Source organism: Molossus molossus, unplaced genomic scaffold (genome assembly GCF_014108415.1).
Source record: "Molossus molossus isolate mMolMol1 unplaced genomic scaffold, mMolMol1.p scaffold_m16_p_10, whole genome shotgun sequence".
Taxonomy (NCBI): domain Eukaryota; kingdom Metazoa; phylum Chordata; class Mammalia; order Chiroptera; family Molossidae; genus Molossus; species Molossus molossus.
Window position 1 is genome coordinate 13989328 of NW_023425345.1, and position 25887 is coordinate 14015214.

The 25887-nt window shown below is 35.8% G+C and overlaps 1 protein-coding gene across 4 annotated transcripts in view; it reads left to right on the top strand.

Moving 5' to 3' along the window:
• The window catches only part of NUP37 (nucleoporin 37), a 45667-nt gene extending 20528 nt beyond the window's left edge, over positions 1-25139 (top strand). For 2 of the 4 annotated variants that reach the window (XM_036253048.1, XM_036253049.1), the window contains 5 exons: positions 14904-14994; positions 20509-20690; positions 21223-21273; positions 23205-23298; positions 23777-24340. In XM_036253048.1, coding sequence (XP_036108941.1) covers positions 14904-14994; positions 20509-20690; positions 21223-21273; positions 23205-23298; positions 23777-23890 — 532 coding nt within the window. In that variant the 3' untranslated portion in view covers positions 23891-24340. Of the gene's footprint in view, positions 1-14903; positions 14995-20508; positions 20691-21222; positions 21274-23204; positions 23299-23776; positions 24341-24965 lie in introns of those variants that run through there. The other 2 variants (XM_036253051.1, XM_036253050.1) reach the window with 2 other exon arrangements.
• Positions 25140-25887: the final 748 nt, after the last annotated feature.

Here is a 25887-nt window from a genome sequence, read left to right on the forward strand (position 1 = left end):
TTTATTTTGTTGAGTAATAAGAATTTTAAAAGTTCCACTGCCTTCTATTACCATAATTTTATGAAAGAAAGAACATTATTACTTTCAAAAGGACAAAGGGCTTAGCTTCAAAGTGAAGTTAAGCTTAATAAATTTAACTTTTTATAAAACTCACTATGTTGTCCCTAAGTGTCTTATTTTGCTAGACTGTGGTTTATGGTGTTATTGTTCATCAAATAGTTGCTCTCAAGGAGATTTTCCCATTCTGTTGCCCATATGACTTTGTTTAGTCCAATTTAATATTAGCAGGTCTGACACAGCAGACATTTTAAATGTTTAATTTGGTTTGTCTTGACCTACTGCCCTCTGTCTTTGTTATAAGATGAGCATGTCCTAAATAGCTGCTGGCCCTAGAAGAGAAACCCACAGAGCAGATATGGACCCCTCTGGTATTATGAAGTAAAGCTTCCCACAGACCCATGAGCAAGGAATGTATGCTTGTTTTTGTAAATCACTGAGATTTGGGGATTGATAACATCATTTTATCAGTAGATGGGGATGGGAATGTAGAATTCATAGGCTTAGTTTGCCAGCTAGAAGTAAAGGACAGTTCTGATTGGCTAAAGTCAAATTTCTTGGGCCAAAAGGTAAGCAGTATAGATAAGATTTTTAAAAGAAACAGAAGATACAAGTAAGTCAAGAAACCTAAGTAAGGAAGAAAAGTAAGTATCATATACTTTCACAGTAACAAAGGAAAGAAAGAATTCTGAGGGAATGAACTATAATAGAAAAAATGTTTCAGTACAACTGTCTTCATTAACTCAAAGTATAGAATTGCCAAGTTGCAAGTAAAGACATCAGCCAAATGGCAAATATGCAATTTGGGCAGAGAAAATTGCCATTTTCATCTCAGGAAGCATTCCTATCACTCTGCTCAAATAATGCCCTATGTTCTGTGTGTTAGTGGTGAAATCCTTATTCGGTCATAGCCAAAGTCTGTGTCATCTTGGAAGTAGTTTTAGATGCAAGTGATACAATGCTTAACAAAGACATGCTAAATAGAATAACTAGACTGAAGGTCAGTAAGGAAGTAGTGGATTTGAACAACATTATAAACCAACTATGTACAAACATGTACAGTAGCAGACATGTACAAACAGCAGAATACACATGTTTCTCAGTGCACATGGAACATTCTCCAGAATAAACCATATGTTAGGCCTCAACAGAAATCTAAATAAATTTTAAAAGATGAAATTATAGAAAGCATCTTCTTTGACCACAGTGGAATGAACAAGAAATCAAGAGAAATAGAAAATCTATGAATATATGAAAACTAAACATCACACTCTTAAGCAGCCAGGGGGTCAAAGAAGAAACCACAAGGGAAATTAGAAAATACTTTGAGGGGATGGAAAATCAAAATGCAATATGCAAAGTATCTGATGCTACAAAAGCAGTGCTCAAAGGAAGTTATAACTGTAAATGTCTACATTGAAAAAGAAGAAAGAACTCAAGTCAGCCTCAGTTTACACCTTAAAGAGCTAGAAAAAGAACAAAGGAAACCCAGAGCTAGAGAAAGAAGGAAAAAATAAAGAAGTAGAAAACATAACAAAAATAAAGAATAGAAAATAGAAGAGAGAATCAATGACATTAAAAATTGGTTCTTAGGAAAAATATAACAAAATTGACAAACCTTTAGCTACACAAAAAAAGAGAGAACATTCCAACTAGTAAAATCAGAAAAAGGGAGGCAATTACTACCAACCTTACAGAAATAAAAAGGCTAGTAAGAGAATACTGTGAAGTTATATGTCAACAAATTAGATAACCTAGATCAGGTGGACAAATTCCCAGAAATAACAAACCTCAAGAAAAAAATTTTTTAAATGTGAATAGACTGATAACAAATAAAGAGGTTGAATCAGTAATCAAAAACTTCCTAACAAAGAAAACCTAGGACAAGATGCTTCATTGGTGAAATCTGTCAGACATTTCAAGAAGTAAACACCAATCTCTTAAATGCTTCCAGAAAATAGAAGAGGAGGAAATATTTTCTAACTCAGTCTATAAGACCAGCATTACCCTGATACTAAAGATAGGGACATTACAAGAAAAGAAGATTGCAGACCAATATCCCTTGCAAATATAGACTCAAAATTTTTCAACAACATCTAGCTAGATAACTCTTAGAAGAAAACGGGAAAATCTTTCTGACCTTGCATTTAGCAATGGCTTTATAGATAAGACACCAAAAGCGTATATAACAGAAACAACAAAGGATAAGTTGGACTTCATCAAAATTTAAAACTTCTGGACGTATGTCAAGGGTCTTACATCCAAAATACGAAATAACTCTTATAATTCAGCAGTAAAGACAACCCAATTAAGAAATGGGCAAAGGGCTTAATAGACAGTTCTCCAAAGGAGAGATTTAAAAAGCAAACAAGCACATGAAAAAGTGCTGAGTGTCATTAGGGAAATGCAAATCAAGAGCACAATGAGCCCTGGCCAGCGTGACTCAGTGGATAGAGTGTAGGCCGCACACGGAAGGGTTTGATTCCCGGTCAAGAGCATGTACCTGGGTTGCAGGTTCAATCTCAGCCCTGATTGGGGCACCTTTGGGAGCTACCAATCAATGTGTGTCTCTCACATGGATGTTTTCTCTCCCTCTTTCTCTGCCTCCCCCTTCCTTCCACTCTCTCTAAAAGTCAATGGGAAAATATCCTCAGGTGAGGATTAACCAAAAAAAAAAGTACAATTTGCTCTAGCCAGTGTGGCTCAGTTAGTTGGAGCATAGTCCATGTACCTAAAAGTTGCCGATTCTCTTCCCAGTCAGGGCCTGTACCTAGGTTGAGGGTTTGAGCCCCAGTCGGGGCATGTGTGGGATGTTTCTCACATCGAAGTCGCTTTCTCTCTCCCTCTTCTTTCCTCTCTCTAAAATTAATTTTTTTAAAAGCACAATGAGATACCACTTCACACTAGATAACTAAATAATATATAAATAAATATTTTTTAAAGCAGAAAATAAGTGTTGGCGCAAGAATGTAGAAATTGGAACCCCTTCGATTTGACTGGTGGGATTGTAAAATGGTGCAGCCACTGTGGTGAACAGTTTGGCAGTTCCTCAAGAAGTTAAGCGTGTGACCCAGCAATTCTGCTCCTGGGTACAGGTATATGCCCAAAAGAATTTAAAACAGATGTTCAAACAGAAACTTGTGAAGGAATGTTCCTAGCAGTACTATCAATAGCCAAAAGGTAGAAAGAAACAACCCAAATGTCCATCAATGAATAAATGGATAAACAAAATTTGGTATGTCATTGAAATATTATTTTCTTATAAAAAGGGTAAAAGTACAGATACATATATATTACATGCATAAAACTTAAAAACATTATGTTAAGTGAAAGAAGCTAGACATAAAATATAATTCCATTTATGTAAAATCTGCAGAATAAGCAAATCCTTAGGGACAAGACAGTGGTGCCAGACCCGGGGACGAGAGGACAGGAGTGACTGCTAAGGGGTACGGTGTTTCCTTCTGGGATAACAGAAATGTTCTGGAACTAAGTTAAGTGCCCCTGAATTATACTTTAAAATGGTTTAAATGATTAGATAAATGAGTAAAATAAGTGAGTAAAGTTTCTTAAATACTTAGCTATATTATTTAAAGTAGTATGGCCTGTGCAAAGGAATATTACATCGTCACGTATATGTAACATAAGAGCAGTCCTGCAGTGTAGATTCTTAACATTGTACTATAAAGAGCAGAGGAATAATTTCTTTCTCTGAATTCATACCAATTTTTAAAAAATTATTTTTTAAATACAGTATTTTAATCTATGCATGTTTTCTGACATTTGACTTTCGCATTTCCAAGAGATACGCAATATCATAATCAGCTAGGAGATTTATGGCCTTAGGAACACCATTTCAAAATGATCTGCCCCCTGGACAGGTTCATAAGGTTTATATATTTTATTGAGCATTGTCAAGTTCTGATTCAAACAGAATAAAGGTAGTTCTCACTTGTATGTCCATCTGTCCATTAAAAACTTGTTACTTGCTTATCTCTTCTTATAGAGAAGTAAATGTATAGAAAATAAATTAATAAAATAGATTAGTTTATTCAGTCAGCAAATATCAAGCAAATATAACCTTGCGCCAGTCACTGTGATAGGCACTCAGTAATCACTGATTTATTTTTAAACTGTGAATAATGGTTTCAGAACCATTTTAGGCTTCTCTAAGACTGTCAAAGGTATTTATTTTCTACATGTAAATTGCAATAGTAATAAGTAAATATTACAGCCCTGGCCGGTTTTGCTCAGTGGTTAGAGCGTCGGCCTATGGTCCAGAGAGACCCGGGTTCGTTTCCCGCTAAGGGCACGTATCTTGGTTGCAGTTTGTCCCCAGCCTGGTTGGGTTGTGCGGGTGGCAACTACTCGATGTGTCCCTTTCACGTCGATGTTTCTCTCTCTCTCTTCCTCTCTCTCCCTCCCACTCTATCTGAACAAAAAATGGAAAAACGTCCTCCGATGAGGATAAAAAAAAAAAAAAAGTAAATATTACAAATATTTATTGAGTACTTTACTGAGAAGATAGTATTTATATCTAAGAATATTTTAGATATTTCTTATTTCTCTATATTCTGTAACATAGCTATTAAAACTATGAAGCTATTAAAACTATGAACCAAGGGACTACTCATCACATGAAATGTAATTATAGAATATAATAGATTCTTTATCAGCCCCAAAAACCACTTTTTTAATGAATGTTTTATAATGTCTGCACTATAACTTTAATGAAACTCATAGAAAATATAACCTATCAAAATATAAAAATTATAGTACCTTAATTGTATTAAACATTTCTATAAAAAGAAAACAAAACAGTGCATATACTCAAATATGACTATATAAGAAGACATAGTGAGGTAGTCTTGTTCTGTTTTACAATGAATAAATTTGAATAACAGAAAAATATAAGGCAAGAAGCGAGGCTGCCAAGTCACACAATTCCAGGGCTATGATTTGCATAGAGTACAATGTAAATAGTGCCATCTGGAGTCCTGCAGTGTCATAGCCCTGAGTAAAACTTGTTATTAAGATAAAAAACAATGTCCATAGTAACAGAAACTACATATGGCAAGTGAAAGAAGGAAATAATGTTAATAAAAATAGAGATAACATGACAAAACAGATTATAGGATGTCAAGTTGAGAAAAATAGGAAGGATGATCAGCCAGTTTTCAGATGGATACTATCAAAATGATTCATTGTTATGACATAGGATGGAATACTAATAAAGATTGCAAAAAATGTATCTCCTATCTTGAAATATGCCCACATTTTGAGGTATTTCTAAATTTCACTGGAGCATTCAAAAGTCATGTAGAATGTCTAAACATCCCTGTTTCTCATCCACTAAGTGCCTACAGCACCCCAATTATTAGAACCATAAAACATGCCTCCTTGTCCAGACAGTGTTTCTCAGTGGTTGAGCATCCACACACTCACCAAGAGGTCACTGGTTCAATTCCCCACCCAGGTTGTGGGTTGGATCCCCAGTAGGGGTCGTGCAGGAAGCAGCCAATCAGTGTTGATGTTTCTCTCTCATGGATGTTTCTGTATCTCTCTAAAATTAATAAAAACTTTTTTTATTTTAAATGCTTCTTAGGGGTTGGAACCACCATCTGTTGAGAAACATTGCTTTAGATCATAGAATGTGACCAGGCACTATTCTAAGTGTTGTATATGAATTAATTTATTCCTCAGAAACCTTTTATGATGGGTTCTCTTATTGTTCCCCCCTTTTTATAGAGAGAATCCCAGGCAATCTGGTTCTGAACTATTCACTATACTGTTTCCACTTGAAGGTTCTTTAAAAAGTTTTGGTCTTTCCTATTACTGAAAAAGTAGATGTTCATATTACCTGTATGTTCTAATCAAAATCAAGCATCATGTAGGGCTTAATAAGATTGATAGAATTGTACTTAGAGTCAGATCTACAGAAGTGTTATCTTCTGCTTGTAAAGAATTGATAATTTTCTGAAACACTCTAGTACCAATTCTTATAATGAAGCCATACTTCATTAACTCGGTTTTCAGATGAGGAAGAAGACTAAAGACAAACAGACTTTTCTCGAGGATGAGGAAAATTATTCTAGAGTAGACTGCTCTAGCCTTTTCACTAATAAGGTGTTTTGCAGAGTCAGCCATGTTTTACTACCTTAGAGTCATCCCAGCACCTACAAGAGTGCTCTTGGGGTAGGTACTCAGTGAGTGGGCGAAGGAATGAGTGCAGCTCTGTTTCTGTTACCATGTCTTTAGAAAAACATTGCTGTTACCAAACAAAGCATCTGACAGGAGATGTGTTTAGGAGACAAATTCCAAGTAAGTCATGGGATGAGATTGCTAGCCATTCAGCCTCATGTTCTACACCATTTCCTTTGTGGTGCCTTGTCATGTCCACCATATGCAAATACATATCTACATAAATATCTGTGTGTGTGCATATGCACAGGGAAATGTAAATACTAGTGTTTATAATTAAGACCCAGCATCATCATAAGAAAGTTAAAATTGTTATGATATTTGAAAAGTAAATAAGTACGTATTCATTTAGAAAGATTTATTATCCCCTACCTACAAAGAAGGTAAAACTGGTGTTTAAGTATTTATTGGGTTAAGCTTATTATTTGAAAAACTCACTAACACAGAACATCTCATTCCCAGTCAGTGCCAAATAGCAGATGTTCTTGTATATTAAAAACAGTACCGTTCTGTAAGAGCAAGTCAGATCAACAAGTAATTATTAAACATGTTTAGTATAGCCAACATTTAGTACTCTGGGGGATACAAAAGAAATAGAAGACCCAGTACTCACTGTAACTACAAAGGATGTCAGAAGTAAATCTCTCTCCTACTCCTCCCCACCAATAATCTTTTAAAATATTACATAAAATTTATGGTGAAGGAAAATTGGCTTCTATAAACTAAGGAATTCTTAAAGATAAAATAATAGAGGCAAGTAATGTGCCATTCACTTTGACTATAAAACATGAGATAGTAGTTGTCATGTTCTAGCTGGTATCATTTTTAAAACGAATGGGAGGAATGGGATATAAGAGAAGAGTAAGATTATTTTTTAGGAATCTAACCAAATCTTTAAATAAAGGAATACTCAATTACCTAAGATAATTCATTAAGCCAATAGTATTGGTTCTGAAAATTTTTATAAGGAAAAAAATGTTAGTCAAATATCTTCTGTTTACACCATGCTAGCTGAGTTCTTTCCACATTACCTGTGTTCGTATATATTTGAAGAGTTTTCAAGATTCATAGTTAAGATAGAGTGTTCCTTCCCCACCCTCACCCCCGTTGGGATCACAAAATATGTGATTTATTTTTAAATAGTCCTTGTGGGAAACAGAAAGAAGGGGACTGAAAGCCTTCTAATGGAGGCCAGTGAAGCATCCCTTAGGAGTTGAATCCCCATTTAGAAGCGACTAAACCATGCCTAAATAATTCTAGGTACAAAATTAAATCAGGAGAATTTATATTACTCATTATAATGTTATGGTTAAATAATTCCAGAAATAGAGTTCTCTGCCTGTCTTCTGAAACTTCTTCTAATTTTTGTAACATTTTAATCATTGCATAGTTCTAACAAGAATTTTAAGAATGAAATAAAATAGTGTTGTGTTTGGTAATAATTTACCTCCAGCAAATGGACATAAGGATTCTGTGTCTACAAGAACTACCCAAATTTATACTAAATCCTGTTGATCACATTAACAGACATTTTAATTTAATGAAATCATATGTTAATGAAAGTTTGTGCTAGAGTAAAAGTAATAAAGTGATGAAAGAATTTTCTGAAATTTTATATGATGGTATACTGGCAATACCACTCTCTTATTCAGCTCTGTTCTCTCTCATGTGCCGGTATAGATGAAATGCAAAACCAGTGCTTCATAAAGTGCATTACCGTATCAGTGAGTGCAGTAATTTAAGCCTGCTGTATGGGGCCCTCGTGTGGTTGCAGTAAGTGAGTTGTATACATGAGAATAACATCCATAAACATCTTTTAGGTTTATTTGAAAGTTCATTTATGTGATTGCTAGGAGTGTTTTTTCACATTTACAGCATGTAATCAAATTTTTAAGTTGTAAAGTATATCAAAATTTGTTTTAGAAATAATGAAATGGGAGTATTTCCTGGGTAGTATTAAAGTTTATGTTAGTTAAAGGAAAAGACCTTTTACTCTGAATTCCTTGAAGATGAAATCATTACATAATATCTGTTTGAAAACTACCATATGGTACTCTTTTGCAGTTGAGAGTTTAATGGTGAGGTTTATTTTTAAATGTGACAAGATTTTCCACAATTTGTATGCTTCAAAAATCTGTCTGTTCGACTCATAGATACAGGGGACTGATGGCTGCCAGAGGGGAGGGGAGTCGGGAGGCTGGGTGAAAAGGTGAAGGGATTGAGAAGTACAGATTGGTAGCTACAGAAGAGTCATAAGGATGTAAACTACTGCACAGGGAATATAGTCATTGATATTGTAATAACTTTGTGTGGTACCAGGTGGGTAGTAGAAATATCAGGGGCAGCACTTTGTAAAGTATATGAATATCTAACCACTATGCTGAACACCTGAAACTAATACAAAATAATATTGAATGTAAACTGTAATTGAAAAATAAAATGTTTAAAAATCTGTTTATGTAAATTAAATAATATGTTAATTCTCCTCTGGGGTGGCCTCAGCTAGTTTCTCATCTCTGATGATAAACTTGTAGTAGTTGCTGCTGAATTTGTTTGCAGTTTCAAGAAAACAAATGAAGCAACAACATGTAAGCTATAAGACTTTTTTAAGCTCTCTAAGGCTCCATAAAGATACACAGTAGATTTTTTGTATGGTTTAGTTGGTTTACTAGTGTTATTTTTGAAGCAGGACACTTCCCCCCCCCCCAAACATACACAGCTTTTGATTATGGACTGTATTTCGGACTCATTATTTTAATTATTGAAGGGTATATAAACTTAGGCAATTTTCTCTCATTTTCTCCCTTATCATTCTTCTTAATCTCAAATCAGTAAAATTTCTGGTAATCCATTTCTTTTATTATTAATACTAGTATATTAGTACTACTTTGTTAGTAGTGTGGAGTGTTAAAAAAAAAACAGACCCTGGCCAGTGTGGCTTAGTTGGTTGAGTGTCCTCCCACGCACCAAAAAGTTTCTGTTTCGATTCCTGGTCAGGGCACTTGCCTGGGTTGCGAGCTTGATCCCCATTCGGGGGCATGCAGAAGGCAGCTGCTCTCACATCAGTGTTTCTCTCTCCCTCTTCCTCTCCCTCTTTCTCTAAAAATAAATAAAAATATTTTTTTAAAGCAGAATTATTTTAACCTTATTTCTGAATATATTTCAAAACAATGACACATACTGAAGCACTCTTTACAAAATTCTTATTTTATACTATTATGCCATTTTGTTGCCTCCAATGGTAAGGCTTTTTGCCTAGTTACCAAAAGATCTTTGTAGTCTAAGCCACAGACTGGCAAGTTTATTTCTTCACCACTCTAACCTCCCTTATCTACTGTCGAGATTTGTCTATCTAATCCCTAGGTTTATGCTTTCAATTGTATGGTCCCCCACCTCTGAAATCCTCTTGCACTTAAAACCAGATATTTTAACACCAAATTATTTTGTAATTTGTTTATTTTACTTTCTAATTTTATGTTTACTTGCTAAGAAAATACACTGTGTCTGTTCCTTTTTTGAATCATCCATAGTATGATGAGTGATTAATTATTTGGAAATGAGAGGGGGGGAAATCTTCATTTTGCTATCACAGATTTAGTGAAAAATATTTTTCTTGTCTGTAAGTGTTGAAAAATGCCTTCTCATCCTTATAATTACATCTCAGTATTACTTTTTTCTTTCATATTTAATTAATATAGTGATTCATGTGATCTAGCCATGTCTTTTAGATTGTGGTTTGTACTTTTTGCTTTACCAGTTACAGAGGAGCAAATGGATACAGATGTGCCATTTAATGTCATCCATTCCTTCTTTGCCTGTGTTGTCATAAACATTTGGTAGTGGAAATTTCCTTATACAGTGAATTCCCTAACAGACAATGAGCTGCCAATTACAAATAGAGAACAAACAAATAAAAAGAACAGAGTATTACCCAGGAAGTTTCCTTTTGAATTCTCAGAGGGAACATCTCCCTCTACAAATTTTGAATCTAAAAGGCTCTTGAGAATATCTAGGATATCCTCAGTATGCCAACAACCAATTTATGTAATCTTTCTATTAATTAAATGGAACAACTACATTTAAATAATATATGTAGGAATACTTAATGTTCTGCGGAAAAGCACTCAGCCTGAAATGATTTAACAGTAAACTGGCAAATAATTTTAACACTAAACTACAAAAGTAAATTGTAATTGTAATCAATCTTAGATCTGGAGAGTTCTTTATTCATACATTTTCCAGCCAAATCTAAGAGTTCTGCTTAGGACTACAGAATAGTGAGGGGTTAGAGATTTTTTTTTATGATCATAGTTAAATTGGGTCAAAACTGTCGTTTTATTTTACTTGAAGAGTGATGCCCTTTGATTCAGTATTTATTATTGGCTTCTTAATATTCACCAGGTTAATTTTACCTTAAAAGCTTCTGTTTTGAAATTTCCCTTGCAAATGTTTAAGTAGGTATACATATGTCTTCATATAGCTTCTGATTTTTTATGACAGTTGTTTAATTGGATAATGTTATATTTTTATACTTTTATAAGTGGTCTGTTACTTTTCCTTATGTTTGATTATGTGTACTAAGAAGGCTATGAAGCCTTACAGCTTTTCTCTTTCTGTGATGTATTTCTTTTCTAAAAATTATGTTTTTGTGGTTATGATTAACTTTTAAGTGATTTTATTTATTATAACCAAATGTATTAACAGTATAGTTGGAAATATTAAAATATTAATTTCCAAATTTCTGGGTTTTGTTTTGTTTTTTTCCATTACACTAGAAACATGGTCTAAACTTACAGTTCCTTAGATAAGCAAAAAAATCAGGAAATCATTTTAAAGTAATTTCTACCTACCTTATTTTCATATACAACATAAATATGAAAATTTGTCAACTTGCTATTTGCCAGCCTTTTGACATGAGGCCAAGGCTTTCTCTTTCCTTAAGCTATGAGTCTATTGATTAGTGTTGGGACCTCTTTTTTGCTCCAACCACGCCCATAATACAGTGCCTATAGTGAAAACACTTACAATGCAGTCAATTCAAATATATCTATATTTGTGTAATATTTAGTGCTTAATCTTTTGTAACTGTCACAATGCCTAATTTAAGAATGTTCTTTTTTAATTTAAACATTTACCTTTAGTTAGTTGACATCAACTTAGCTTCATTGAAACAGCTCTTTCGCGTTCACATTCTGTCAGCTTTATATAGTATTATATAATTACATTCATAAGTATGGGTTTACATCACTTACAAATAGTGGTTCGCTAACAGTGAACCCATATTCCCTCTTGATAAGCCTACAAAATGCACGTGTAAGAATATTAGAAAATGGCCTTTTTCTCATCAGTTCTACACAGGGACAAAGGAAGAGTGTCAGAAGGAGGTCAATTAAGAGAGCTTCTACTGTGTAAATTGTGTTCACTACATTTCAAAACTGATGCAAATTTATCCATGCATAGATACATGAAAATAACAAAATTGCGAGAAAAGGGAGTGATTTGAGAAATCGACCTTACAAATAAGACCAACTAAAAAGCTGAATCTTTTGCCATTTAGATAAATGCTTAAGATTGTTTTTGGCAGAAGATGTGTTAGAGAAAGTTTAGGCTTCTTCAGTTGGTAATTTTTAAAAATTAAGAGAGGGAAATGAGATATAGCAAATTTGGAAACCTATTTGACAATACCTGCTAAATTTGAATGTATTTGTAAGCTATTATGCAGCAATTCCATGCCTAAGTGTGTACCCAGCAGGTAGGTTTGTGTGTGTGTGTGTGTGCGTGTGGTGTGTGCAAGAGGATGAGGGGGTGTGTGGGTATCTGTAGTCACTAAAAGACATACAAGAAGGTTTATATTGACATTATTGGTGATGACCAAAAATTGGAAACGAATGTTTATCAACAGTAGAATGGGTGAATACATTGCAGATTAATTAATGGAATACTACATACAGCGATGAGAATGAATAAAGTTTAACATGCAGCAATGTTGGTTAAATCTCCCAAAATCTTCTGTTGAGTGAAAGATACCAGACCAAGAGGCCAAAGTAAGCTCTAGCGTTAGAAGTCAGGATAGCAGGTACCTTTAGTGAGAGGGCAGGGAGATATGACTGGAAGGAAACACAAGACAACTTTTGGAGTTCTGGAAATACTTTGTTTCTTAAATTGGGTACTGTTTTCTTTGAGCATGTTCTCTTTTAGCTTTATGCTTATGATTTGTGTGTTTTTATTATGTATGCTATACTGTAAAAAATATTTTAAACAAAATAAAAGTGACTTTATTGGATAGAATTGTTATTAACTAGATATGCCATGTATTAAAGACATAGAAAAATGAGCTCCAGAAAGGGATTTGAGTAGAGCTTAATTATAGAATCTATCAAAAAGGGAAATAAGACTTAACAACCTAAAGTGCACCATCTGTAGCTAATTTAGTTATGATAACTCATTTCATCTTGATTTGTTGTATTGTGCATACTTGGTACTTGGAGTATGCAACCACAGAGAATTATTTAATAAGCATATAATTATCAACCATAAATCATTTTATCCTAGTCCTGTAAAGTAATCTGGATCACCATCCTCAATTTAAATCCGTTTTTAGTTAAAAAGTGTCAGGTTCTGTTCAAGACAAAATACTGTGAAAAAAATTGGTTCATTGGACAAGAATACACTTTATTAATTGACCTGTTTTTATAGAATATCTTTGTCCATATTTTCTACCTCTTTGATTTCCTCATTTGAAAGGGAAAAAATGAAAATATTCTGATACGTATTTATTCAATTTATATCATTACAAACAAAAATCAAATATATATTAGAATAAGATCAAAAAAATGGAGCCTTTAAACCTTTCCTCATGGGACTTGCTGAATTTGCAAGATAAATTCCTATTATCTCAATCATGACAAAATACATGCCAGCTCAGTATTTTATTATGCAAAAGGCAATGGAGAAGAAAGAAATATTCATTTGCCATAATTAATTATCTTCTTCATTGTGGGGAGTGGAACACAATTACATAAACCCTTGGTAAATGTGATTCACCTCTTCAGTTCTCTCCCTTATGTGGTATATATAGATGAAAAGTGTTGATTTGGCCAAACAAAAGAGTATGCTTCTAAATTATCTAATTAAGTAAATAATTATTTTGAAAAACGTTTGTGTTAGTTTATGTTACTATAGTATTTCAAGGTTGGAGACCCTGTAATTTCTTCGAGGAAGAAAAAATATTTGGAATAAGGTGGTTTGATACAGAATAATAGTATTGTTCAATAAATATGTCTTCTGTCATTGAAATAAATTTTTGCCGAGACTTTACAGATATATTCTTTACATTTATTGAAATTTTTTTATGGTTTCTAGTGAGGTATGAACTATAAAATCTGAAAGAAAAAGTCCAAGGCATTCTAATGAATGAGTTCAATTCTTAAGGACCAGAATTCTGTGGGCACTTTGCCAGCCATTAACTTCTGTCTTCTGCCATGCTAACTCCACCACGCTCTGTACTAGTGAGATATAATAGTGGCTAAGTGTGAAGAATGAGCTCGAGCCCTGGCCAGTATTGCTCAGTGGTGGTTAGAACATTGGCCTGTGTACCAAAGGGTTGCAGGTTTGGAGGGCACATACTTGGGTTGCAGGTTCGATCTCCAGCCCGGTCAGGGTGCATGCAGGAGGCAACCAATGGATGTGTCTCTCCCACATCAATGTTTCTCTCTCCCTCCCTCCCTTCTACTCTCTTTCCAAAAAAAAAAAAAATCAATGGAAAAAATATCCTCGGGTGAGGATTAACAAAAAATAAATAAAGTGGAATCCAATTACATAAACCAATGTTTTTTCTTGGGATAGGAAGGAAATTGAGATAGAAAGTCATGTCAGTGATTAGCTTGATCCTTGTTACTATGCATTAAGAAGTATTGAAGAGAGAGTGGGAGGAACCAGTGTTTTTCCCTTCAATTCACCTTTGCTGTGGTAGTTATCAATCAAGGCCACCTTGGAGAATGAGAATTGAGAAAGGAAGCCAGGTCCAAAAAACATAAGATGGGAATTAGTCCCTGGCATGGAAATCCAAAGGCAGGAGGAATAAGCAACCATTGAAAATTACTTATCTCCCTAAATTCACATGACCTCATACTAGCTTCTTTATATGTTATTTTGAAAATGGAAACCACTGGGTGGCGGGGGAGGGAGGGGATGCGCAGTGAGTGAGGTACCTTTGTGGAAATTATTAATTGAAATGACTGCTTATATCAGTGATAAAACCAGGTGTTTTTTCCTTCATTTCACCTTTACTGTGGTGGTTACCAATCACCCCCACAACGGGATGCAACGGGATTAATTTATAATTCTGCCCACAAAATTAGGAGTATACGAATAATTTGGCAACAGGCTTTGCCATGTTAAATTAATGAAAGAGAAAATGTGTGGCTGTTTTTCCATGACTCTATGGTAAATTCTTCATACTACTCACACAAATTTCTAAAATAATTTTGTTGTAATTTTCTTTAAAAGATATACTTTAAGTACAAATGTCTACCATATAATTTGTAGTTAATAGCTTTGAATAAATTCATGGAAATTTTTTTTTTTTTTTTTTTTAGTAGTGATGTATTCAAATATTTAAAATTATACTCTCTTTCTTTTCTTAGGATTTGGAACTTGGAGGGAATGCAGACATCTCATTTTGCTCTTAATTCCCCTGGAATGAGTGTGTGTTGGCATCCTGAGGAAACTTTTAAGGTTGTTATTTATAACTCAGCTTTCTTTTATGAAGCTGAAAAGATATATACATGTGTAATACATGCATATGCAGAGGGGAAAAATCAATGACTTTTTTCCACCTCAGACACTCCAATTGTCACAAATGCATTTACTGTAGAACTGTATCCTAAAAGTTATGTGTAATTAAGGTTGTTTTTTTTTTATTTTACAACAATTTATCTACAAATGGCATTTATTCAGAGTACGCTTTTCCTGCTCTTTGGTAAATTACAGTCTAAAAACTGATGCCCAGACTAGCTAGTAGCAGTATTTGTTTAAAAAAAAAAAAGTTAAGTCCATGCTTGTGATCCATCTTGTCTGAACAGAAAGCATCAGTGGTGTAAGGCAAATCTGACCTAACTGCTTGATAGTCAATTCCCATTCAAAGTAGAGCTTTCTAAAATTCTAAATACATCACTTGGCCTTAACTCCTACTCCATTGAGAAGATGGGAGTCATTCAACAAGAGTTCTCTCATTTGCCAGTATCTTCTCTGGGCATCACTCTATTTTATTGTTCCTTAGATTCTACGAAGTTACCATGTTTATCTTCTTAAAGTTAATCCTTTAGTTGTTTAGAGCTAATGCCAGTTCCTTAAGTATCCTGTGTTCATAGCTGTATGATGTATTCATATTTCTTCTCTATTAACTGTTTTCTTTCCTCATACTTGCACAAAAAGATAAGCTTGATTAATTATAGCAAATACATAATACTTACATATGGTTGGCCCATATTGAGCATTTCATGTATGGTAGCAGCTCATTGAATCCTCACGATAACCTTATGAGATAGGTACTGTGGTGAGTCTCATTACAGATCAGGAAGCCAAAGCTTAGAGAAGTTAAGTAACTTACCCAATGTCACACAGCTACTAATTGGAAGAATTGGCATTTGAACCCAAGCAGCCTTCTCCATAGTTCTTGCTTTTAACCATTACAGTCTTCCATCTCCTCATTTAATTTCAGTCTGTTTTCTTCACACCTTTTATTACTAAAAGTTTGAACCCTTAACTTCAGTTCCTCTTTCCCCATTTCTTGGTCTTGCTCTGTAATCTCATATAGTCTCCAATACTGTTCAGTGATACTTTTAACAAATCCAATGGGCTTTTCCATTCTTAATCTCAAGGCTGTTTTTTACACTGTTACTTCTTTCTTGAAACCCGGCTCACGTGATCTTTCAACAGTAGAATTATGTACTCTATGTACATGAGTGAAATTTTCTAATTCATTTTACATATGTAAGGGTTATTTCCATGTATGATTTCTGAATCCAGATTCTAAATTTTATACCTAGATTTCTCCCTTCCAGGAGTGAGTCTCCTTGAAACATAAGTGATTTGACCAAAATGTTCATATTAACATGTATAAATAAAAGGCTACTTATTAAAAACTGACCTAGAAGAAAAATGAGAATTTTTTACAACTTCTGTTTCAAAAGACTTTTTTGTTGTTCATCCTCACCTGAGGATATTTTTTCCATTGATTTTTTTTTAAGAGAGTGGAAGGGATGGAATGGAGTAGAGAGAGACAGAGAGAAACATTGATATAAGAGAAACAAATCGATTGGTTGCCTCCTGTACATGCCCCAACTGGGGTGGGAATCGAACCTGAGACCCTTTGGTGCTCAGGCCAACACTCTAACCACTGGGCAACACCAGCCAGGGCCCAAAACCTATTTTAATGCATAATTTGTGGTTATTTCAGATGCTTTTTTTCTATATGCTTTAAGTTAATTTCTGTTTTTCTTCTACATATCATTAAAATTCCACCTCACCCCATCTCTATTTTTTATTATCTCCATGACTTCAGAATGTTTGTAAGCTCCTCTAAGTTGTGTAAACTCAAAATTCTAAAATTACCTTTGAAATCTTTCTTTCCTGTAATGCAAACTTTTTTAGGTCTTTTGATTCTCCCTTCACTGTCACTAGAATACATTCCTCTCTGTCACTGAAGTGCGTACTTCACCTTTCTGTTCTCACAAGTAGCTCTGACTAAGCCTTAGCTGGTTTCTGAAGTCTTTGGCTCTCCGCTGTTTGATTCTTCTTGCCTACTTTAGTTAGACTAGTCTTACAATACCAGTTTCGTCACGTCACTACCAAACTCAAAAACCTAAAATACAGAAAGATGACACAGACGTGATTAAGAGTATGGACTCTTGGGTTAACTGCCCGGAGTCAAATCCTAGTTCAGCACTTAACTTACTAGCTGTGTGATCTCTGGCAAGTTTCCAAAGCTCCCGGTCATTGCTTTCACTCTCATCTCGTCAAATGGGAAGCTCACGAAGATTAAATGAGTGAACACCTAAAATCCTTAAAAGAGAACCCGTCACATAATAAGCACTCAATCAACTTTAGCTGCTTGTCTTTGTTGATGAAATCATTACTCCTAATGCAATCTAGTGGTTCTCAGTGGTCTGCCCTATCAGATCCAGCCCAGAATTGTTGTTCTTTGTGCTTGATCTTGATGAAAAAACGAGGCAGTCAGAGAAAAAAGAGAAAAGTGGGTGCATGATTGCTTATCTCACAGACTTCTTTATGAAAATCATATGAATTATAAAAGAGTCATATAATCTGGAAAGCGCAAAGCAAATGCGAGCATAATAGTAAAAGATCTCCAGGAACTAAGCTTTTAATTCCAATAAACCAGCATTGGAGCAAGGATTTCAGGTGGTAATGAAAACAACCAGGAGTTTAGGATGTCGTGGGATTAGAGAATTAGTACTGAGGACATTTTCTTCTCTGACCTTAAGAGAAAAAACGTTAGAGAGCCACTAACTGAAATGAGGTGTAATGAACGCTCACCAATTGTTGAATGCTTTCTCAGTGCCAGGAACTGTGCCTCATACTTCACGCATGTTCTCTCGTGAAATTCTCACAAAACACTCTGACGCTGGTAATACTCTATCCATTGTGTAGATAAGAAAACTGAAACACCAGAAGGTTTTGTTTGTTTGTTTTTATCCTCATCCGAGGACATTTTTCCATTTTTTGTACAGACAGAGTGGGAGGGAGAGAGAGGAAGAGAGAGAGAGAGAGAGGGAAACATCGACGTGAAAGAGACACATCGAGTGGCTGCCACCCGCACGACCGACCAGGGCCGGGGACAAACTGCAACCGAGGTACGTGCCCTTAGCGGGAACCGAACCCGGGTCTCTCCGGACCGCAGGCGGACGCTCTAACCACTGAGCCAAACCGGCCAGGGCGAAACAGCAGAAGGTTTTTAAGTAATTTGCCCAAGGTCACACAGTCACAGATTTTACCTCAGTCTGGCTCTGTGCCACTTAAGATACGTTCCCCATGAAAATTCAGTGCATATTACTGTTTATGGGTCTGAGAGTTCCTAGAGGAAAAAGTCCCCTGTAACATTTTTAGATCCACCAGTTACCAAACAACTTTTTAATCTCTGCTCTTTTGACAACAACAAAATCTATTGTCACAATTGAGCACAGTTTTAGAAACAGTAAATAACAATTTTTTTGCTAGAGCTGTTTTTAATCTGACCTCAACCTATAATAGCTCGTGTTTTTTGAGTGCCTACTTTGTGCCAAAACAATTCTAAGGGTTGCGCACGTATTAACACATACCATCCTCCCAAAAGTGTATGAAGTTGGTTCTGTTATTAGCCCCTTTTTTACTGAGGCACAGAGTGGTCATTTGCTCAAGATCATATAGCTCCAGAGGGTAGTGCTGGCACCCAGCGCCCTCCAGGCAGTCTCGCTCAAGAGGCAGCACACTTAACCCCCCGTGCTTTATTGCCCTTCAGAGCTTAGGACCTGGGCCCATGTAGACTTGGCCCTGCCATAGTCCATAAGTTATCCCTGAAATAGATTTTGAGTCCGGTTCAAAACCTCAAATATTTTTACTAGTCCTGGCTAGTCTTCCTTGGTCTCCTCCCATTTCCAGTCCTTCCCCACTCTTGACTCTGTATAGCAGAGCAGACCACTCACCAGTCATAAAAATCTGGCCTTGTAGTAAGGAACACGTGTGCACTGCAGTGAGCCAGACCTGGGGTCAAGACCTGCGTTCAAGCCATTCTCTGCCACAGGCTAGCAGCAAGACCTCAACAAGTTACTTTGATCACTCTGAGCCTCAGTCTCCTCTTCTGAAAAATAGGGTTAATGAGAGTGGTTGGGGATTAAATAAGGCAGAGCATGTAAAGCTCAGTGTTGCTCTTGTTTCTGTGTATTTGTCACTGAGCTCATGTTATTTTTAGTAATATTAGTATTAAACATTTTGCCTATTCTTGAATAGTTTTAAATTCTACCTTTTTTTTTTTTTAATCCTGTAATTCCAAAGACTAGCCATATTCTGAGTAATTTTTCCTTCTTTTGCACCCCAGGGTATTTTGCTTTTAATTATGGTCAGTTTGTTTTTGTTTGTTTTTTGTTTTCTTCATAATTCTCTTCTCTAGATGGAAGGCTTTTTTTGAGATCAGGATTGTGTCTGTTACTTCCATCTTCTGTAAAATTAGCTATTTTGCATATGCATTTGTGTATACAGTTGATGTTTGTTATTCATGGATTCCATATTTGTGAATTTTCCCGCTCACTGAAGTTGTAACTCATGGCACTTTCATAGTCCCAGGCATGCGCAGAGCAGCAAAAATTTGATTCAACTAATGTGCACATTTCCAGCTAAGGCGAATACGGTGTCGCTCTGCCTTCTCATTTTAGCTCTCAAACGGGAAGCAAGTGTCCTGTTCCAGTCTGTGTCATGTCCCATCGTTGTGCTTTTTGTTGGTAACTTTACTATAGTGAGTGCTGTATAGTGTTGCTAAGTGCAAGAAGGATATGATGTGCCTTATGGAGAAAATACATGTGTTAGATAAGTTTTGTTCAGGTATAAGTTATAGTGCTGCTGGCTGTGACTTCTATGTTAATGAATCAATTATAGTGGGGGTTAGGGGAACCAACACACTACTGTACATACACTACTCATTGAATCATCACAACAATGCTGTAGCTGTTCTTATCCTCATGTATTTGTTTTAGTAATGAGGAAGCTGCCAATGAAAGCCTTGTAACTTGGCCAAGTCGTTCAGCTTTTCAGTGGAGGAGATAGTCTTGTTCCCCAGGCCTATCTGTGCTCTTTAACTGTGCCATGCTGCCTTCCATCCTGGAAATACACTTACATTGCATAAGGATATCTAACACGTAAATATCTCTGTTTTGCTAGATACACACTTATGTATCCTTTCTAAATAACATGACTTAAGGGTAACTGCCCAGAATGAATTCTTAGGTTGATGTATGTCTGGTCAACATACATAATTTAAAATTGTACCACATTTTCTTGAGTCTTTCTTTTGCCAATTTTCTGTAAGGTTTTTAAATATATATTTGATAAAGAGTTTTACATAGTCTTTCTTACTTCCTTTGCATTTGATCTTCCATTTGTAATATATGCAAATATTTAAATTTTACTGTATAAATTGAATTTCTGCCTACTTCTTAAATTTGGTGAAGTGGTTAAATTGTTTTTCTTTTTGTCTTACAGCTGATGGTTGCAGAGAAGAATGGAACAATCCGATTTTATGATCTTATGTCCCAACAGGCTATTTTATCTCTTGAATCAGAACAGATGCCATTAATGTCAGCACACTGGTGTTTTAAAAACACCTTCAAAGTTGGAGCTGTTGCAGGGAATGATTGGTTAATTTGGGATATTACTCGATCCAGGTACTGTCTTAGTACATTTATTGCTTATCAAAAAATCAGTCACTATTGTTAAATGATCCGTTGGGCCATTTCTATATACCTCGGCCTTCATTTAGAACAAAAACTGTCTCTCCTATATAGAAGGGCCAGAGCTATGGGTTTTTAGATAATAGAGGTGGATATCTGTGTTTTGCAGATTTGCTAAGAGCATAACCCAGAAAGAGCAATGCAGAGGAAGAAGTCTTTGAGCAATATTTACTAAGAAACAGAAAAAGAAATACACCGACCCTATTAAATGATCATGTTTTGTAATGTTTCTGCATCGTGCTTGTGTCTTCATCATATTTCATCTATTTTAATCCAGTGCTTATTTGGAATTTTGTCATTGTTTAAGTATATTGACCATTGTGGGATTTGTTTGTTTATTTCTTCATTTATTTTAATATGTTGGCCATTGTGTTTTTTAAAATGAAAATACCTTTTAAACCTTAATTTAAGTTCTGCTACTTGAGACCAGCACATAATTCATAAAATCCAAAATATTGTCTTATAGTTACCCTCAAGTTAAGAGACCTGTCCACATGGATCGAGCCTGCATATTTAGGTAGTGTACCATTTTTGTTGGAGTTATAATTTTATTTTTTGAGTCTGGTAACTTTGTCCATGTGCTCCCACCACCTGGAATACATTCCCAAGTCTCTTCTTTGCTGTGGGTTTGTTTGTTTGGGGGTTTGCGGGTTGTCTCTTCTCTGATAGTTTTATAAATGGCTATTTTGTTTTCCTAACTAAGTTTTTGCTTTTGTCTTTTGGTTTAGGCAAGGGAGTGATTTGTTTTTCAATTTTTTTTATTCTGTACATGTTGCCACTGTATGAATATCACCCCCACGATCTGGAGCGTATGCTTCCTTAGTTCTTGTACTAATTGAGATATAAAACATAAATGGACCCATATTTGTGCATATAACAGTCATTTTTGTGCTAAAGGAAAACATGCTAGATATTATCTATCTTCAACCTGCTTTTTCTTTTTCTTCTTAAATAGACGTACACTTCTACCTCAGTTTTCATTCATTTTTGCATAATATTCCATTGTATAGCGTAGTCTTTAGGGTGCTTTCCATTTCAAGTAACAGGAAAACTTTCTGACAGAAACTAAAACCAGTAGAATATTTATTTTATGCTATACAATATCAAATCTAAGATTATATTCCACTATATGTAAGAATGCCATAGATTGTAAAAGCATCCTTCTTTCAGAGATGTGAGCAAATATACATTTTACAATCAATGCACTATGGTACTTAGCAAGAAGTCTGGAGGAGGCAGTGTCGGGATTGGTTTAGTAGCTCATCAGTGTCATCAAGAATTCAGACCTTTCCCTCTGCTACCCTCAGAGGCAAGACTTTGGACTTGTTGCTTCTCAGTCACAAGACCACTGCCAGTGTTCCAGGCATCGTAGCCTCACCCCACATTGCTCAAAGTAAGGGGAGAGGAAGAGCACTCCTCTTCACTGGGAATGGTTATCATTGCCTTAAACCAGTTGTGTCTCCTCCCTTGAGGTTGGACACACTCTGCCCAAACATAGTTGGGGTTCAGTTAGCATGGGAAGAGGCTAGAATGGCTGTTGGACAAGCAACTCATAATGTCTGCCACACGTTTGTTTTTTGGGGGGGTTATTTTGTTTTTTTGAAGGGGTCAAGGAATTCTTTCTTTTTTATCACATCTCCTCTACTTACGTCTACTTACCAGTGCTGCTGGGCATGCTGCTGGGGTTCCAGGGACACTTGCTGATTCAATGTATTCCAATATCTAGGATGCCTTGAAACTTAAATATGTAAATACCTCAATATTCTAGGTGTTTGTATCATCCCAAGGAATGTAAACTTGTATTACTATTCTATAACAAATGTCAATAAGAACATTGAATGTGTGGGGGTTTTTTTTCTGTTCTTTTTTTGTATCCTCACCCGAGGACAATTTTCGATATTTTGTTCAGATAGAGTGGGAGGGAGAGAGAGAGAGAAACATCAACGTGAAAGGGACACATCAAGTGGTTGCCACCCACACGACCCAACCAGGACCGGTGACAAACTGCAACCAAGGTACGTGCCCTTAGCAGGAACCGAACCCGGATCTCTCCGGACCGCAGGCCAACGCTCTAACCGCTGAGAAAAACCGGCCAGGGCTGAATGTGTGTTTTTTAGTGCATTTTACTGTGAAATAGTTTCTGTCTGTCTGATGCCTTGTGTGTATCTCTTACCACACTGTCAGCCCTGTGGTTCCAAAAATGAAACTGCTAACCTTGTATAACTTTGGAACTTAATAAAGTGGCACACAATAAGCTCTTATTAAGTAGTTACAGAATAAGAAAATATAGTTAACTTCCCTGGAATTTCCAGTCTAATTTTAAAGCCATATTAATACATTTAGGGTTATAAAAGCATTGTTTTATATTTAAAAAAAAAAAACTTGTTTCAGAAAAGCTTACAGTTATCTGTAAGATACTGTAATTGCTTTTACCCTTTCTTTTCTTAGGTGGTCCACAATTAATGAAAACTTGTTTGCAACCACTGGATATCCTGGCAAAATGGCAAGCCAGTTTCAAATCCATCACCTAGGACACCCTCAGGTAATGTGGGGGTGTTTTGTGGCATGTGTTTTGAAATGTGTTTTACTTTTCCACTTATAGCTTTCAAGTTTGTAATGTGTAACTAAAGATATTTATGAATGTCATCTGCTTAAATTGGAAAGAGAATGCGTTTTTTGATGTTTAAATCACCAGTGGTAATAGACGTTTTGTCTGTATTCATATAAGAAGCATTTTATTTCTTGTTATCTTTCCTCCTTCGTTTACATATAATAATTTTGCCTGCTTAGTTCACTCAGGCTACAAATATATTTGAATCTGGGCTGCACCAGATATTCATAGATTATTCATGTCCTTCATTCCAGCCAGCTGCAAACAAATAATGAACATTTTACCTGTGAGGAAGCGTATTTTTAATTCTGCTATAAATAAAGACCATATATTAATGCATTTTTGAAGGGTAATTTTTATTAACGTTGATGATTTGTTAAGCTTCTTTAATTCTTCATTTATTTTATAGCCCATCCTCATTGGATCGGTAGCTGTTGGGTCTGGCCTTTCCTGGCACAGAACTCTCCCACTGTGTGCTGTGGGAGGAGACCATAAGCTGCTGTTCTGGGTGACTGAGATGTGACATCAGCGCTCGCCCAGCTTGGATCCATCAGCTTTGTGCTTTTAGTACATGTTTTGGGAAATTCCTTATTTTTATATTAAATATACTGTAAGCTTTAGAAATAGCCCAGTTCTTATTGTTAAATAAAATGTTGATGGTTTAAAAAGTTATTTTTCTACTCTGTTCAGTGTGTATGTGACTTAATCATCTCTTAAGAATATGTTTGACTCAGCAGTTCCAGAAAAGAGATGAGTAGGGAAACAGAATGCTTTTGGTTTTAATACAGGATTATTCAAAGTACATGCTATCCTCTATGCTTTAAACATGTGCTGTTTTCCTGATTCTCAGGGACAAATATTTACAAAAGAAAAAAAGGAGGACCACTCCTTTCAATGTTATTCTGGCAGTTGCTGAGTGTGTGTGTGTGTGTGTGTGTGTGTGTGTTTAGCAATCTGTTATATGTAGGGATCCTAGGACTTTTTCAGGAATTATTAAAGATTATTCAATTTAATATAAAAAAGATTAGCCCTGGCCAGTTTGGCTCAGCGGTTAGAGCGTCCGCCTGCGGTCCGGAGAGGCCCGGGTTCGGTTCCCGCTAAGGGCATGTACCTCGGTTGCAGTTTGTCCCCGGCCCTGGTTGGTCGTGCGGGTGGCAGCCACTCGATGTGTCCCTTTCGCATCGATGTTTCCCTCTCTCTCTCTTCCTCTCTCTCCCTCCCACTCTGTCTGTACAAAAAGATGGAAAAATGTCCTCGGATGAGGATTAAAAAAAAAAAATATATATAAAAAAGATTATTAATTTCTTAAAAATGAGACCGATCATGTTACTCAACCCTGTATACTATATGCAGATTCCTTTTGGCTATACATCTCCACGTTCTCAGAATATCTGATACATAGGGTAAAGCTTAACTTGAAAACTGACTTATCATTTAATACATTTTAACAGCTTTTGCCTTTCGTGAATTTTCACCATTCTTATCAAAAAATTTAAAGGTTTTTGATTTGACATCTAGTGACAGAAGAACTCTGGTCACCCTCTGAAAGCTCCTTCAGATCAGTATTAAGTCAGGCAGCCACTGTGTTTTTGTGACAGATCATGATGTGACCAGAAGAGTGTAAGCTTGGGGACCTGCCTGTCAGCCAGGTATAAAATTAAGTAAATGCCTGTAAACTGCACACCTGTGAGTTAAAAAAAAGTGCCATCTCTGAGGCTGCATTTCATCCCAGGAATCGGTTCTCATGGAGTTACTGCGAGGACTGAGGAAAGGTGAGTGAAAATACCTAAGAGGCGTCTACCACACCGGTCAGGTATTAATTTATTTCAGAGATGCATAGTTCTCATTTTTGAGGAATTGGAAGTTTATTTTAATTAATAATGCAAATAAAGCCCGGGCCAGTTGTTCAGTGGTTAGAGCATCAGCCTGTACACCAAAGGGTATCAGGTTCGATTCTGGTCAAGGGCACGTACCTGGGCTACAGGTTCGATCCTTGGCCCTGGTCAATGTCATGTGGGAGGCAACCAATCGATGTCTCTCATATTGATGTTTCTCTTTCTCTCTCCCTCCTTCCCTCCCTCCTTCCCTTCTTCCCTCCCTTCCACTTTATCTAAAAAATAGCAATGGAAAACTATCCTCAGGTGATGATTAACAAAAAATAAAACAATAATGATTTAACAAAACAACAATAATGCAAATAAATATTTTTATTCAAGTTTTCTATTCATAGGATGTCTTACAATAAGTATCTTGTGGAATCAAGGTAATTATCTTTAAGAAATAGGGAAATGTTGCAGGTATTTAAAAAAAAAAATTTTTATTTTTTATTATTTTATTTTATTTTATTTTGTGTGTGTGTGTGTGTGTTATGTGCCCCTAGCGGGAACTGAACCCTGGGACTCTGGTCCGCAGGCCAATGCTCAACTGCTGAGCCAAACTGGCCAGGGCAATATTTTAAAATTTTTAATAAAATTTTGTAATATAGATATTTGGTATGAACTGTCATATGCTTTAAAGTAC